Source organism: Triturus cristatus, chromosome 7 (assembly GCF_964204655.1).
Source record: "Triturus cristatus chromosome 7, aTriCri1.1, whole genome shotgun sequence".
NCBI classification, from domain to species: Eukaryota; Metazoa; Chordata; class Amphibia; order Caudata; family Salamandridae; genus Triturus; species Triturus cristatus.
Window position 1 is genome coordinate 59802941 of NC_140590.1, and position 15163 is coordinate 59818103.

Here is a 15163-nt window from a genome sequence, read left to right on the forward strand (position 1 = left end):
AGAATGCAGCAGCATGGCACTGCACTCGTGTCCTGCTCCCAGAATGCAGCAGCTTTGCACTGCACTTGTGTTCTGCTTATTGTTTGAGTTCCCAGAATGCAGTACCATGGCACTGCACTTTTGTCTTGCTTGTTGTGTGAGCTCCCACAATGCATCAGCTTGGCGCTGCACTCGTGTCCTGAGTGTTGTGTTAGCTCGCCAGAATGCAGCAGCATCGTCCAGCACTCGTGTCCTGCTTGTTGATCGAGCTCCCAGAATGCAGCAGCATGGCACCGCACTGGTGTCCTGCTTGTTGTTTGAGCTCCAGAATGCAGCAGAATGGCACTGCACTCGTGTCCTGCTCCCAGACTGCAGCAGCATGGCACCGCACTCGTGTCCTGCTCCCAGAATGCAGTAGCATAGCACTGCACTCGAGTCCTGCTTGTTTGAGCTCTCAGAATGCAGCAGCTTGGCACTGCACTTGTGTCCTGCTTGTTATTTGAGCTCCCAGAATGCAGCAGCATTGCAGTGCACTCGTGTCCTGCTTGTTGCGTGAGCTCCCAGAATGCAGCAGCATCACCCAGCACTCGTGTCCTGCTTGTTGCGTGAGCTCCCAGAATGCAGCAGCATCACCCAGCACTCGTGTCCTGCTTGTTCTATGAGCTCCCAGAATGCAGCAACATGGCACTGCACCCATGTCCTGCTTGTTTGAGCTCCTAGAATGCAGCAGCTTGGCACTGCACTTGTGTCCTGCTCCCAGAATGCAGCATCATGGCACGGCTCTTGTGTCCTACTTGTTGTTTGAGCTCTCAGAATGCAACAGCATGGCACTGCACTTGTGTCCTGCGTGTTATATGAGCTCCCAGAATGCAGCAGCATGGCACTGCACTTCTGTCCTACTTGGTATATGAGCTCCCAGAATGTAGCAGCATGGCACTGCACTGGTGTCCTGCTTGTTATATAAGCTCCCAGAATGCAACAGCACGGCACTGCACTCATGTCCTGCTTGTTGTTTGAGCTCCCAGAATGCAGCAGCATGACACTGCACTTGTGTCCTGCTCCCAGAATGCAGCATCATGGCACCAAACTCGTGTCCTACTTGTTGTTTGAGCTCCCAGAATGCAGCAGCATGGCACCGCACTCGTGCCCTGCTTGTTGTTTGAGCTCCCAGAATGCAGCAGCATGGCACCGCACTCGTGTCCTGCATGTTATGTGAGCTTCCAGAATGCAGCAGCAAGGCACTGCACTCGTGTCCTGCTTGTTGCGTGAGCTCCCAGAATGCAGCAGCATGGCATTGCACTCGTGTTTTGCTTGTTATATGAGCTCCCATAATGCAGCAGCATGGCACTGCACTCGTGTCCTGCTCCCAGAATGCAGCAGTATGGCACTGCACTCGTGTCCTGTTCCCAGAATGCAGCAGCATGGCACTGCACTCGTGTCCTGCTCCCAGAATGCAGTAGCATGGCACTACACTCGTGTCCTGCTTGTTTGAGCTCCCAGAATGCAGCAGCTTGGCACTGCACTTGTGTTCTGCTTATTGTTTGAGCTCCCAGAGTGCAGTACCATGGCACTGCACTTTTGTCTTGCTTGTTGTGTGAGCTCCCAGAATGCATCAGCTTGGCACTGCACTTGTGTCCTGAGTGTTGTGTTAGCTCGCCAGAATGCAGCAGCATCGTCCAGCACTCGTGTCCTGCTTGTTGTGTGAGCTCCCAGAATGCAGCAGCATCCCCAAGCACTCATGTCCTGCTTGTTGATCGAGCTCCCAGAATGCAGCAGCATGGCACCGCACTGGTGTCCTGCTTGTTGTTTGAGCTCCAGAATGCAGCAGAATGGCACTGCACTCGTGTCCAGCTTGTTTTGTGAGTTCCCAGAATACAGCAGCAAGGCACTGCACTTGTGTCCTGCCTGTTGCGTGAGCTCCCAGAATGCAGCAGCATGGCACTGTACTCGTGTCCTCCTCCCAGAATGCAGTAGTATGGCACTGCACTGGTGTCCTGTTCCCAGAATGCAACAGCATGGCACTGCACTTGTGTCCTGCTCCCAGAATGCAGTAGCATAGTACTGCACTAGTGTCCCACTTGTTTGTGCTCCCAGAGGGCAGCAGCTTGGCATTGCACTTGTGTCTTGCTTGTTGTGTGAGCTCCCAGAATGCAGCAGCATGGCGCTGCACTTATGTCTTGCTTGTTTGAGCTCTCAGAATGCAGTAGCTTGGCACTGCACTTGTGTCCTGCTCCCAGAATGCAGCAGCATGTCACCGCACTAGTGTCCTGCGTGTTGTTTGAGCTCTCAGAATGCAACAGCATGGCACTGCACTTGTGTCCTGCGTGTTATATGAGCTCCCAGAATGCAGCAGCATGGCACTGCACTTCTGTCCTACATGGTATATGAGCTCCCAGAATGCAGCAGCATGGCACTGCACTGGTGTCCTGCTTGTTATATAAGCTCCCAGAATGCAACAGCACGGCACTGCACTCATGTCCTGCTTGTTGTTTGAGCTCCCAGAATGCAGCAGCATGACACTGCACTTGTGTCCTGCTCCCAGAATGCAGCATCATGGCACCAAACTCGTGTCCTACTTGTTGTTTGAGCTCCCAGAATGCAGCAGCATGGCACCACACTCGTGCCCTGCTTGTTGTGTGAGCTCCCAGAATGCAGCAGCATGGCACCGCACTCGTGTCCTGCATGTTATGTGAGCTTCCAGAATGCAGCAGCAAGGCACTGCACTCGTGTCCTGCTTGTTGCGTGAGCTCCCAGAATGCATCAGCATGGCACTGCACTCGTGTTTTGCTTGTTATATGAGCTCCCATAATGCAGCAGCATGGCACTGCACTCGTGTCCTGCTCCCAGAATGCAGCAGTATGGCACTGCACTCGTGTCCTGTTCCCAGAATGCAGCAGCATGGCACTGCACTCGTGTCCTGCTCCCAGAATGCAGTAGCATGGCTCGACACTCGTGTCCTGCTTGTTTGAGCTCCCAGAATGCAGCAGCTTGGCACTGCACTTGTGTTCTGCTTATTGTTTGAGCTCCCAGAGTGCAGTACCATGGCACTGCACTTTTGTCTTGCTTGTTGTGTGAGCTCCCAGAATGCATCAACTTGGCACTGCACTTGTGTCCTGAGTGTTGTGTTAGCTCGCCAGAATGCAGCAGCATCATCCAGCACTCGTGTCCTGCTTGTTGTGTGAGCTCCCAGAATGCAGCAGCATCCCCAAGCACTCATGTCCTGCTTGTTGATCGAGCTCCCAGAATGCAGCAGCATGGCACCGCACTGGTGTCCTGCTTGTTGTTTGAGCTCCAGAATGCAGCAGAATGGCACTGCACTCGTGTCCTGCTTGTTTTGCGAGTTCCCAGAATACAGCAGCAAGGCACTGCACTTGTGTCCTGCCTGTTGCGTGAGCTCCCAGAATGCGGCAGCATGGCACTGTACTCGTGTCCTCCTCCCTGAATGCAGTAGTATGGCACTGCACTGGTGTCCTGTTCTCAGAATGCAACAGCATGGCACTGCACTTGTGTCCTGCTCCCAGAATGCAGTAGCATAGCACTGCACTAGTGTCCCGCTTGTTTGTGCTCCCAGAATGCAGCAGAATGGCACTGCACTCGTGTCCTGCTTGTTTTGTGAGTTCCCAGAATACAGCAGCAAGGCACTGCACTTGTATCCTGCCTGTTGCGTGAGCTCCCAGAATGCAGCAGCATGGCACTGTACTCGTGTCCTCCTCCCAGAATGCAGTAGTATGGCACTGCACTGGTGTCCTGTTCCCAGAATGCAACAGCATGGCACTGCACTTGTGTCCTGCTCCCAGAATGCAGTAGCATAGCACTGCACTAGTGTCCCGCTTGTTTGTGCTCCCAGAATGCAGCAGCATGGCATTGCACTTGTGTCTTGTTTGTTGTGTGAGCTCCCAGAATGCAGCAGCATGGCGCTGCACTTATGTCTTGCTTGTTTGAGCTCCCAGAATGCAGTAGCTTGGCACTGCACTTGTGTCCTGCTCCCAGAATGCAGCAGCATGTCACTGCACTAGTGTCCTGCGTGTTGTGTGAGCTCCCAGAATGCAGCAGCATTGCCCAGCACTTGTGTCCTGCTTGTTGTTTGAGCTCCAAGAATGCAGTAGCATCGCCCAGCACTCGCGTCCTGCTTGTTTTTGAGCTCTAGAATGCAGCAGAATGGCACTGCACTTGTGTCCTGCTTGTTGCGTGAGCTCCTAGAATGCAGCATCATGGCACTGCACTTGTGTCCTGTTTGTTATATGAGCTCCCAGAATGCAGCAGCATGGCACTGCACTCGAGTCCTGCTTGTTTGAGCTCTCAGAATGCAGCAGCTTGGCACTGCACTTGTGTCCTGCTTGTTGTTTGAGCTCCCAGAATGCAGCAGCATTGCAGTGCACTCGTGTCCTGCTTGTTGCGTGAGCTCCCAGAATGCAGCAGCATCACCCAGCACTCGTGTCCTGCTTGGTCTATGAGCTCACAGAATGCAGCAGCATGGCACTGCACTTGTGTCCTCCTTCCAGAATGCAACAGCATGGCACTGCACTCGTGTCCTGCATGTTTGAGCTCCCAGAATGCAGCAGCTTGGCACTGCACTTGTGTCCTGCTCCGAGAATGCAGCATCATGGCACTGCACACGTGTCCTGCTTGGTGTTTGAGCTCTCAGAATGCAGCAGCATGGCTCCGCACTCGTGTCCTGCTTGTTATTTGAGCTACCAGAATGCAGCAGCATGGCAATGTACTTGTGTCCTGTTTGTTGTTTGAGCTCCCAGAATGCAGCATCATGGAACTGAGCTGGTGTCCTGCTTGTTGTTTGAGCTCTCAGAATGCAGCAGCATGGCTCCGCACTCGTGTCCTGCTTGTTATATGAGCTCTGAGAAGGCAGCAGCATGGCACCGCACTCGTGTACTGCTTGTTATATGAGCTCCCAAAATGCAGCAGCATGTCACCGCACTCGTGTCCTGCTTGTTGTTTGAGCTATCAGAATGCAGCAGCATGGCTCCGCACTCGTGTCCTGCTTGTTATGTGAGCTCCCAGAATGCAACAGCATGGCAGTGCACTCGTTTCCTGCTTGTTGCGTGTGCTGCCAGAATGCAGCAGCATTGCACTGCACTCGTGTCCTGCTCCCAGAATGCAGCAGTATGGCACTGCACTCGTGTCCTGTTCCCAGAATGCAGCAGCATGGCACTGCGCTCGTGTCCTGCTCCCCCAGAATGCAGTAGCATGGCACTGCACTTGTGTCCTGCTTGTTTAAGCTCACAGAATGCAGCAGCTTGGCACTGCACTTGTGTCCTGCTTGTTGTTTGAGCTCCCAGAATGCAGCAGCATGGCACTGCACTTGTGTCTTGCTTGTTGTGTGAGCTCCCAGTATGCATCAGCTTGGCATTGCACTCGTGTCCTGCGTGTTGTGTTAGCTCCCAGAATGCAGCAGCATCGTCCAGCACTCGTGTCCTGCTTGTTGTTTGAGCTCCCAGAATACAGCAGCAGGTCACCGCACTCGTGTCCTGCTTGTTGTACGAGCTCCCAGAATGCAGCAGCATGGCACCACACTCGTGTCCTGCTTGTTTTTGAGCTCCAGAATGCAGCAGCATGGCACTGCACTTGTGTCCTGCTCCTATAATGCAGCAGCATGGCACTGCAGTCGTGTCCCAGAATGCAGCAGCATGGCACTGCACTTGTGTCCTATCCCCAGAATGCAGCAGCATGGCACTGCACTCCTACTCTACTTGTTGTCTAAGCTCCCAGAATGCAGCAACATGACACTGCACTCATGTCCTGTTCCCAGAATGCAGCAGCATGGCACTGCAGTCGTGTCCTATCTCCAGAATGCAGTAGCATGGCATTGCACTGCTGTCCTACTTGTTGTCTAAGCTCCCAGAATGCAGCAGCATGGCACTGCACTCGCGTCCTGCTTGTTTGAGTTCCCAGAATGCAGCAGCTTGGCACTGCACTTGTGTCCTGCTTGTTGTTTGAGCTCCTAGAATGCAGCAGCATGGCACTGCACTCGTGTCTTGCTTATTGTGTGAGCTCCCAGAATGCATCTGCATGGCACTGCACTCGTGTCCTGCTCCCATAATGCAGCAGCATGGCACTGCACTTGTGTCCTGTTCCCAGAATGCAGCAGCATGGCACTGCTCTCATGTCCTCCTCCCAGAATGCAGCAGCTTGGCACTGCTCTCGTGTCCTCCTCCCAGAATGCAGCAGCTTGGCACTGCACTTGTGTCCTGCTTGTTGTTTGAGCTCCCAGAATGCAGCAGCATGGCACTGCACTCGTGTCCTGTTTCCAGAATGCAGTAGCTTGTCACTGCACTTGTATCCTCCTCCCAGAATGCAGCAGCTTGGCACTTCTCTCATGTCGTGTTTGTTATATGAGCTCCCAGAATGCATCAGCATGGCACCGCACTCGTGTCTTGCTTGTTAAATGAGCTCCCAGAATGCAGCAGCATGGCACCGCACTTGTGTCTTGTTTGTTATATGAGCTCCCAGAATGCAGCAGCATGGCACCGCACTCGTGTCCTGCTTGTTGTTTGAGCTCCCAGAATGCAGCAGCATGGCACCACACTTGTGTTGTTTGAGCTCACAGAATGCAGCAGCATGGCACTGCACTCGTGTCCTGCTCCCATAATGCAGCAGCATGGCACTGCACTCGTGTCCTGCTCCCATAATGCAGCAGCATGGCACTGCACTCGTGTCCTGTTCCCAGAATGCAGCAGCATGGCACTGCTCTTGTGTCCTCCTCCCAGAATGCAGGAGCTTGGCACTGCACTCGTGTCCTGCTTGTTGTTTGAGCTCCCAGAATGCAGCAGCATGGCACTGCACTCATGTCCTGCTTGTTGTTTGAGCTCCCAGAATGCAGCAGCATGGCACTCCACTCGTGTCATGCTCGTTGTTTGAGATCCCAGAATGCACCAGCATGGCACTGCACTCATGTCCTGTTTCCAGAATGCAGTAGCATGTCACTGCACTCGTGTCCTCCTCCCAGAATGCAGCAGCTTGGCACTGCCCTCGTGTCGTGTTTGTTATATGAGCTCCCAGAATGCATCAGCATGGCACCGCACTCATGTCTTGTTTGTTATATGAGCCCCCTGAATGCGGCAGCATGGCACTGCACTCGTGTCTTGTTTGTTATATGAGCCCCCTGAATGCGGCAGCATGGCACCGCACTCATGTCCTGCTTGTTGTTTGAGCTCCCAGAATGCAGCAGCATGGCAGTGCACTGGTGTCCTACTTGGTATATGAGCTCCCAGAATGCAGCAGCATGGCACTGCACTCGTGTCCTGCTTGTTGTTTGAGCTCCCAGAATGCAGCAGCATGGCACTGCACTCATGTCCTGCTTGTTGTTTGAGCTCCCAGAATGCAGCAGCATGGCACTGCACTCCTGTCCTGCTTGTTGTTTTAGCTCCCAGAATGCAGTGCATGTGAGTGAATACAGATTTGTTCTGTTGGTGTTTGGTGGCCTCCTCTGTTTCTCCTCTTGGTTTGCACTTCTGTGTTTTACTGGTTCTTGAACCCTTTCCTCACAGTGATCAGAAATTCATATCCTCCCTTGCTGCCTGTTCCAGGGGCCTCCAGGCCTCTGTGGTATATTAGTGTCACTGCTCCTAATTTCCATCCTAGTTGGAGTAAGTGATCAGTAGCGACCTGAAACCAGGGACGCGCCATGTTTCTGCCCGCACTGAACACCGGCGCTCATTAGTAGGGAAAGAGTCTTCAACCTGTTGGCGTGTTTTCCCGCCAAATGGTCATTAATCTGGCAGCTGCTTTAAGCACTGGGCACGGCAGGGCGCGCTTCACAGGAGAGCTGTAGACCGCTGACGGGAGAGTGCTGGTGCAGGCCGCTTCTGACGAGAGAGTGTGGGAGAGCGCCGCTGTTGCAAGCTGCTTCTGACTACAGAGTGTTGGAGAGCACCCCGTTGTAGGTGGCTTCTGATGGGAGAGCGGCCCTTCTGGCAGGAGAGTGTGGGAGAGCGCCCCTGTTGTATGCCGCTTCTGATGGGAGAGTGTGGGAGAGCGCCCCTGTTGTAAACTGCTTCTGACGGGAGAGTGTGGGAGAGCGCTACTGTTGTAGGTGGCTTCTGACGGGAGAGTGTGGGAGACCGCCCCTGTTGTAAACCGCTTCTGACGGGAGAGTGTGGGAGAGCGCCCCTGTTGTAGGTGGCTTCTGACGGGAGAGTGTGGGAGAGCGCAACTGTTGATTACCTCTTCTGACAGGAGAGTGTGGGAGAGCGCAACTGTTGTATATCGCTTCTGACAGGAGAGTGTGGGAGAGCACCCCTGTTGTAGGTGGCTTCTGATGGGAGAGTGTGGGAGAGCGCCCCTGTTGTATACCACTTCTGATGGGAGAGTGTGGGAGAGCGCCCCTGTTGCAGGCTGCTTCTGAGAGTGTGGGAGAGCGCCCCTGTTGTATGCCGCTTCTGACGGGAGAGTGTGAGAGAGCGCCCCTGTTGTAGGTGGCTTCAGACGGGAGAGTGTGGGAGAGCACCCCTGTTGTAGGTGGCTTCTGGCAGGAGAGTGTGGGAGAACGCTACTGTTGTAGGTGGCTTCTGACAGGAGAGTGTGGGAGACCGCCCCTGTTGTAAACCGCTTCTGATGGGAGAGTGTGGGAGAGCGCCCCTGTTGTAGGTGGCTTCTGACGGGAGAGTGTGGGAGAGCGCAACTGTTGATTACCTCTTCTGTCAGGAGAGTGTGGGAGAGCGCAACTGTTGTATACCGCTTCTGACAGGAGAGTGTGGGAGAGCACCCCTGTTGTAGGTGGCTTCTGATGGGAGAGTGTGGGAGAGCGCCCCTGTTGTATACCGCTTCTGATGGGAGAGTGTGGGAGAGCGCTCCTGTTGCAGGCTGCTTCTGAGAGTGTGGGAGAGCGCCCCTGTTGTATGCCGCTTCTGACGGGAGAGTGTGGGAGAGCGCTACTGTTGTAGGTGGCTTCTGACAGGAGAGTGTGGGAGACTGCCCCTGTTGTAAACCGCTTCTGACGGGAGAGTGTGGGAGAGCGCCCCTGTTGTAGGTGGCTTCTGACGGGAGAGTGTGGGAGAGCGCAAGTGTTGATTACCGCTTCTGACAGGAGAGTGTGGGAGAGCACCCCTGTTGTAGGTGGCTTCTGATGGGAGAGTGTGGGAGAGCGCCCCTGTTGTATACCGCTTCTGATGGGAGAGTGTGGGAGAGCGCCCCTTTTGCAGGCTGCTTCTGAGAGTGTGGAAGAGCGCCCCTGTTGTATGCCGCTTCTGACGGGAGAGTGTGAGAGAGCGCCCCTGTTGTAGGTGGCTTTAGACGGGAGAGTGTGGGAGAGCGCCCCTGTTGCAGGTGGCTTCTGATGGGAGAGTGACCCTGTTGTAAACCGCTTCTGACAGGAGAGTGTGGGAGAGCGCCCCTGTTGTATAGCGCTTCTGACGGGAGAGTGTGGGAGAGCACCCCTGTTGTAGGTGGCTTCAAACGGGAGAGTGTGGGAGAGCGCCCCTGTTGCAGGTGGCTTCTGATGGGAGAGTGCCCCTGTTGTAAACCGCTTCTGATGGGAGAGTGTGGGAGAGCGCCCCTGTTGTATACCGCTTCTGACAGGAGAGTGTGGGAGAGCGCCCCTGTTTCAGGCTGCTTCTGAGAGTGTGGGAGAGCGCCCCTGTTGTATACTGCTTCTGATGGGAGAGTGTGAGAGAGCGCCCCTGTTGTAGGTGTCTTCTGATGGGAGAGTGCCCCTGTTGTATACCGATTCTGGCAGGAGAGTGTGGGAGTGCGCCGCTGTTGTATACCGCTTCTGGCAGGAGAGTGTGGGAGAGCGCCCCATTGTATACCTCAGCAGTGGGGGTGTACCCGTAGTAGTGCCTCATTCTACCTGATATGGCGCTGTTAAACTTGCGCCTGTGTGTGTGCTTGACCAGACTGGTCTGGTGCAGAATGTATCATTGTGCACCGGACGTTGTGCTTCATTTCCAGGGAGGTACACAATTTGCTTCTCTTTGTGTTTCAGACCTGAAGTGTCTGGTGCAACGCATATCAACCTGCACCTGACGCTGTGCCTGGATTGCCAGGGCATGACCCTGATCAGCGTGTACCTGTCGGGGTGCCTCATCCCATCAAGAGGCTCCTCTGTGTTATTCCCCATGCATTGGTTGTTCCCCTTTTGACCCTCATTGTGGCGGACCAACTGTCCTCTCCACACCTGGCCCCTCCAGAAGACATCTTGGCAGCACGTAGTAGCGAGAGAGATTGACGGGGTTGAAGGAACGCTTCTGAGACAGTCAGAAATGGGTCAAGAGACAGCGTGACTCCATAGTACTTTGAGACCTTTGGTTGAACCTCCAGAGTGGCTGCTGAGCTCCTCTTGTTCATGTTTACTTCCTAATTAAAACTTGCTACATATCTCCACCTGCTTCCAGAGAGCCCAGACTAAGTGTGATTTTGACTGCGTGCGGCGTAGTATCCGGAAGGACGGGCTGGTTATCTTCCATCCGGGGTATAGGGCAATCGGAGTGAACTACAGGGTGGAGGGAGGCCGGGACCACAGAGTCTGCAGGGGGCTATCCAGGGATCTGCTGGGTCCCAGTAGCACCACATTAGGGTTCTGAGTGTGTACGTGTGCGTGTGAGAGTGTTCCGTATGGACTGGGCTGACGAGAGAGTGTGGGAGAGTGCACCAGTTGCAGGCTGCTTCTGATGAGAGAGTGTACCTGTTGCTGGCCGCTTCTGATACGAACAATGACCCATTACGTTCTGGTCACTTATGTGATTCTCTCAACCGTGAAACTTCACTGCTGTGTATGAGGGCAGTGATTGGGAGTGAGTGAGATTCCAATGAGCGAAAACATATTGAATTGTACGAGGGCAGAGATGGACACTGAGCTAGTTCAATGAGGTGTTGGAGGCCAGTGACCAGGCATATGTGAGACTCCATTGAAGTGCACGAGGCCAGTGATGAGAATAAGTGAGACTCCACTGAAGTGCACGTGGCCAGTGATGAGAATATGTGAGACTCTGCTGAAGTACACGAGGCCAGTGATGAGAATGTGTGAGACTCCACTGAAGCCTAAGATGTCATTAATGAGAATGTGTGAGACTCTGCTGAAGTGCACGTGGCCAGTGATGAGAATGTGTGAGACTCCACTGAAGTGCACGAGGCCAGTAATGAGAATGTGTGAGACTCCACTGAAGTGTATGAGGCGAGTTACCGGGAATGATTGAGACTCCATTGAAGTCTACGAGGCCAGTAATGAGAATGTGTGAGACTCTACTGAAGTGTACGAGGCCAGTGATGAGAATGTGTGAGACTCCACTGAAGTGCATGAAGCGAGTTACCGGGAATGAGTGAGACTCCATTGAAGTCTACGAGGCCAGTAATGAGAATGTGTGAGACTCTACTGAAGTGTACGAGGCCAGGGATGAGAATGTGTGAAACTCCACTGAAGTGCACGAGGCCAGTGATTGGGAATGAGAGAGACTCCATTGAAGTGTACGAGGCCATAGATGATAAAATGTGAGACCCCACTGAAGGGCATGAGGCCAGTGACCGGGAATGAGTGAGACTCCATTGATGTCTATGAGGCCAGTAATGAGAATGTGTGAGACTCCACTGAAGTGCACGAGGCCAGAGATGATAAAGTGTGAGAGTCCACTGAAGTGTATGAGGCCAGTGACTGGGAATGAGTGAGACTCCATTGAAGTCTATGAGGCCAGTAATGGGAATGTGTGAGACTCCACTGACGTGCACGAGGCCAGGGATGATGAAGTGTGAGACGCCACTGAAGTGCATGAGGCCAGTGACTGGGAATGAGTGAGACTCCATTGAAGTCTACGAGGCCAGTAATGAGAATGTTCGAGATTCCACAAGTGTACGAGGCCAGTGATCGGGAATGAGTGAGACTCTGTTGAAGTGCACGAGGCCAGAAATGAGAATGTGTGAGACCCCACTGAAGTGCAAGAGGCCAACGATGAGAATGTTTGAGACTCCATTGAAGTGCACGAGGCCAGAGATGAGAATGTTTGAGACTCCATTGAAGTGCACGAGGCCAGAGATGAGAATGTTTGAGACTCCATTGAAGTCTATGAGGCCAGAGATGATAAAGTGTGAGACTCCACTGAAGTGCATGAGGCCAGTGACTGGGAATGAGTGAGACTCCATTGAAGTCTACGAGGCCAGTAATGAGAATGTTCGAGATTCCACAAGTGTACGAGGCCAGTGATCGGGAATGAGTGAGACTCTGTTGAAGTGCACGAGGCCAGAAATGAGAATGTGTGAGACCCCACTGAAGTGCAAGAGGCCAACGATGAGAATGTTTGAGACTCCATTGAAGTGCACGAGGCCAGAGATGAGAATGTTTGAGACTCCATTGAAGTGCACGAGGCCAGAGATGAGAATGTTTGAGACTCCATTGAAGTCTATGAGACCAGTAATGAGAATGTGTGAGACTCCATTGAAGTGTATAAGGCAGTGAAAAGGGAAAGCAAGCTCTCTGCAGCGAGGAGCCTCTGGTGCAGGGAGGTGGGGGCAGGAGGTCACCCCTTGCATGCCTGGATGAATAGGTTGAGCGGGGGTGTCCCCTCAGGTGCGCTCATCCTTCCCAGCATGCGTAGCGCGCAGGGGTTTATGGCGCATACAGACGCTCTGAGTCATCAATATGGGAAGTGAGGCATTGTGGGTAATTGTCTGCCGGGTCAGTGGCACAGATCCCAGGCTCACCTTGGGATCTCCTTAGCACTCCATCTTGGACGGAGCGTGTCAGCAGAGCCGCCCTGGAGGAGTCTTCAATCTGGAGTAATGGCGGCTCAGACAGGGGTAGGAGGGCTCTGGGGGCCGCCCACTAATTGATGAAGCGCCAGAGGGGGCGCCGGAGCGCCTGCAGCCAGGAGATAGGGAGAGGGGTGAGGTGAAACGGGGACAGAGGCTGCGAGAGAGAGGGGCAGTGAAGATGTGACGATGGGACAGGAGAGGCAGGCTGATGGGGTCATGTGGCCGAGATGGTGCTGGTGCTACATTCAGGTAATGAAGGAGGTGGAGGAGTAAGGGGCATGTTAAGGTAGAGGAGAGTGGAGACACCCAGAAGAAGTGGTGGGCAAGGTATGACCTGGGGGCACCCTCACATTGAGGTTGCCCTTTTCGTTGGTGCCTGCCTAAGCTCAGTTCTTGTCTCTACACCACTGCTTTGGGAAACAGTTCTCCTCGTTGAGTTCTCTTACCATCTCTGGACAGGGCTCCGGGAGATGTGTTCTCCTCGTTGAGTTCTCTTACAATCTCTGTGCAGAGTTCTGGGAGACAGTTCTCCTCGTTGAGTTCTCTTTCCATCTCTGGACAGGGCTCCGGGAGATGTGTTCTCCTCGTTGAGTTCTCTTACAATCTCTGTGCAGAGTTCTGGGAGACAGTTCTCCTCGTTGAGTTCTCTTACCATCTCTGGACAGGGCTCTGGGAGATGTATTCTCTGGTTGAGTTCTCTTACCCCCTCTTAGTGCAGGGCTCTGGGAGAGGTGTTCTCTCTTTGAGGTCTCTTACCATCTCCGTGTAGAGTTCTGGGAGACAAATTTGCTCCTTGAGTTCTCTTGCCATCTCTATACAGGGCTCTGGGAGACGTGCTCTCCATGTTGAGTTTTCTTACTATCTCCATGCAGGGTTCTGGGAGACATGTTCTCTCTTTGAGGTCTCTTGCCATTTCTGTGCAGAGTTCTGGAAGACAGGTTCTCCTTGTTGAGTTCTCTTACCACCTCTGTACAGGGCTCTGAGAGACGTGCTCCCCATGTTGAGTTGTGGGAGACGTATTCTCTTGTTGAGTTCTCTTACCATCTCTGTGCAAAGTTCTGGGAGACAGTTCTTCTCACTGAGTTCTCTTACCATCTCTGTGCAGAGATCTGGGAGACAGATTCTCTTCATTGAGTTCTCTAACCATCTTGGTGCCGAGTTGTGGGAGACATGTTCTCTCATTGAGTTCTCTTATCATCTCCATGCAGAGTTCTGGGAGATGAGTTCTCCTTGTTGAGTTCTCCTACTATCTCTGTGCAGAGTTTTGTGAGGCAGGTTCTCCTTGTTTAGTTCTCTTGCCATTTCTGTGCAGAGTTCTGGAAGACAGATTCTCCTCGTTGGGTTCTCTAACCATCTTGGTGTCGAGTTGTGGGAGACATGTTCTTCTCATTGAGTTCTCTTATCATTTATGTGCAGAGTTCTGGGAGACGGGCTCTCCTTGTTGAGCACTCTTTCCATCTTGGTGCCGAGTTGTGGACGACAGGTTCTCCTTGATGAGTTTTCTTACCACGTGTGTGCTGAGCTCTGGTAGATGTGGTCTCCCAATTGAGCTCTCTTACCATCTCTTTGTAGAGCTCTGAGAGACATGTTCTCCTCGTTGAGTTCTCTTACTATCTCTGTGCAGAGCTCGGGGAGACATGTTCTTTTCATTGAGTTCTCTTGCCATCACGGAGCAGAGGTCTGGGAGGTGGTTTATCTCGCTGAGTTCTCTTACCATCTCCATGCAAAGCTCTGGGGGAAGTGTTCTCTTACCATATCTGTGCAGAGTTTCTGGGAGACGTATTTACTTGTTGAGTTCTCTAACCATCTTCATGTAGAGCTCTGGGAGAAGTGTTCTTCTCATTGAGTTCTCTTGCCATCTCTGAGTAGAGCTCTGGGAGAAGAGTTCTCCTGTGGAGTTCTCCTTACCATGTCTGTGCAGACCTTGGGAGATGTGTTCTCTTCATTGAGTTCTCTTTCAACTCCATGCAAAGCTTTGGGAGAAGTGTTCTCTTACCATCTCTGTGCAGAGTTTCTGGGAGACGTATTCTCTCGATGAGTTCTCTAATCATCTTCGTGTAGAGTTCTGGGAGACGTGTTGTCTCATTGAGTTCCCTTACCATCTCTGTGCAGAGTTTCTGGGAGACGTATTCAACTCGTTGAGTTCTCTAACTATCTTTGTGTAGAGTTCTGGGAGAAGTGTTCTCTCATTGCCCTTGCAGACATCTCTTGCATTTCCAGGAACTGCCGTCACAATAGTCCCTGAAATGCATTATAAGTTTGATAGACTGATCAATTAAAATGACCGAGTCACACACCAAACGTACAACTTTTTTTTATTTTCAAAAAGAAAAACCTGAAACTGTATTTTATTTTTTTTTATAAATAAAAAACACAATGATCCTCTTACCATGGGAGTAAAAAAATTTCTGTGGCGTGATGGTTATGCAAAAGGTTTTCACTGCCCCTTACCTGCATGTTTTTTTCATGGCAGTAATGGGCAGTGAAAACT

At 52.6% G+C, this 15163-nt stretch overlaps 1 protein-coding gene across 3 annotated transcripts in view; it reads left to right on the plus strand.

Annotated features, from left to right (window-relative positions):
- CADM4 (cell adhesion molecule 4) overlaps positions 1 to 15163 on the plus strand; it is a 1244810-nt gene that overhangs the window by 648544 nt on the left and 581103 nt on the right. Inside the window, exon 1 of one of the 3 annotated variants that reach the window (XM_085615633.1) lies at positions 12864 to 12921. The exons of the other annotated variants lie outside the window; for them this stretch is intronic. Coding sequence (XP_085471759.1) covers positions 12900 to 12921 — 22 coding nt within the window. The 5' untranslated portion in view covers positions 12864 to 12899. Of the gene's footprint in view, positions 1 to 12863; positions 12922 to 15163 lie in introns of those variants that run through there. 3 annotated transcript variants of the gene reach the window in all.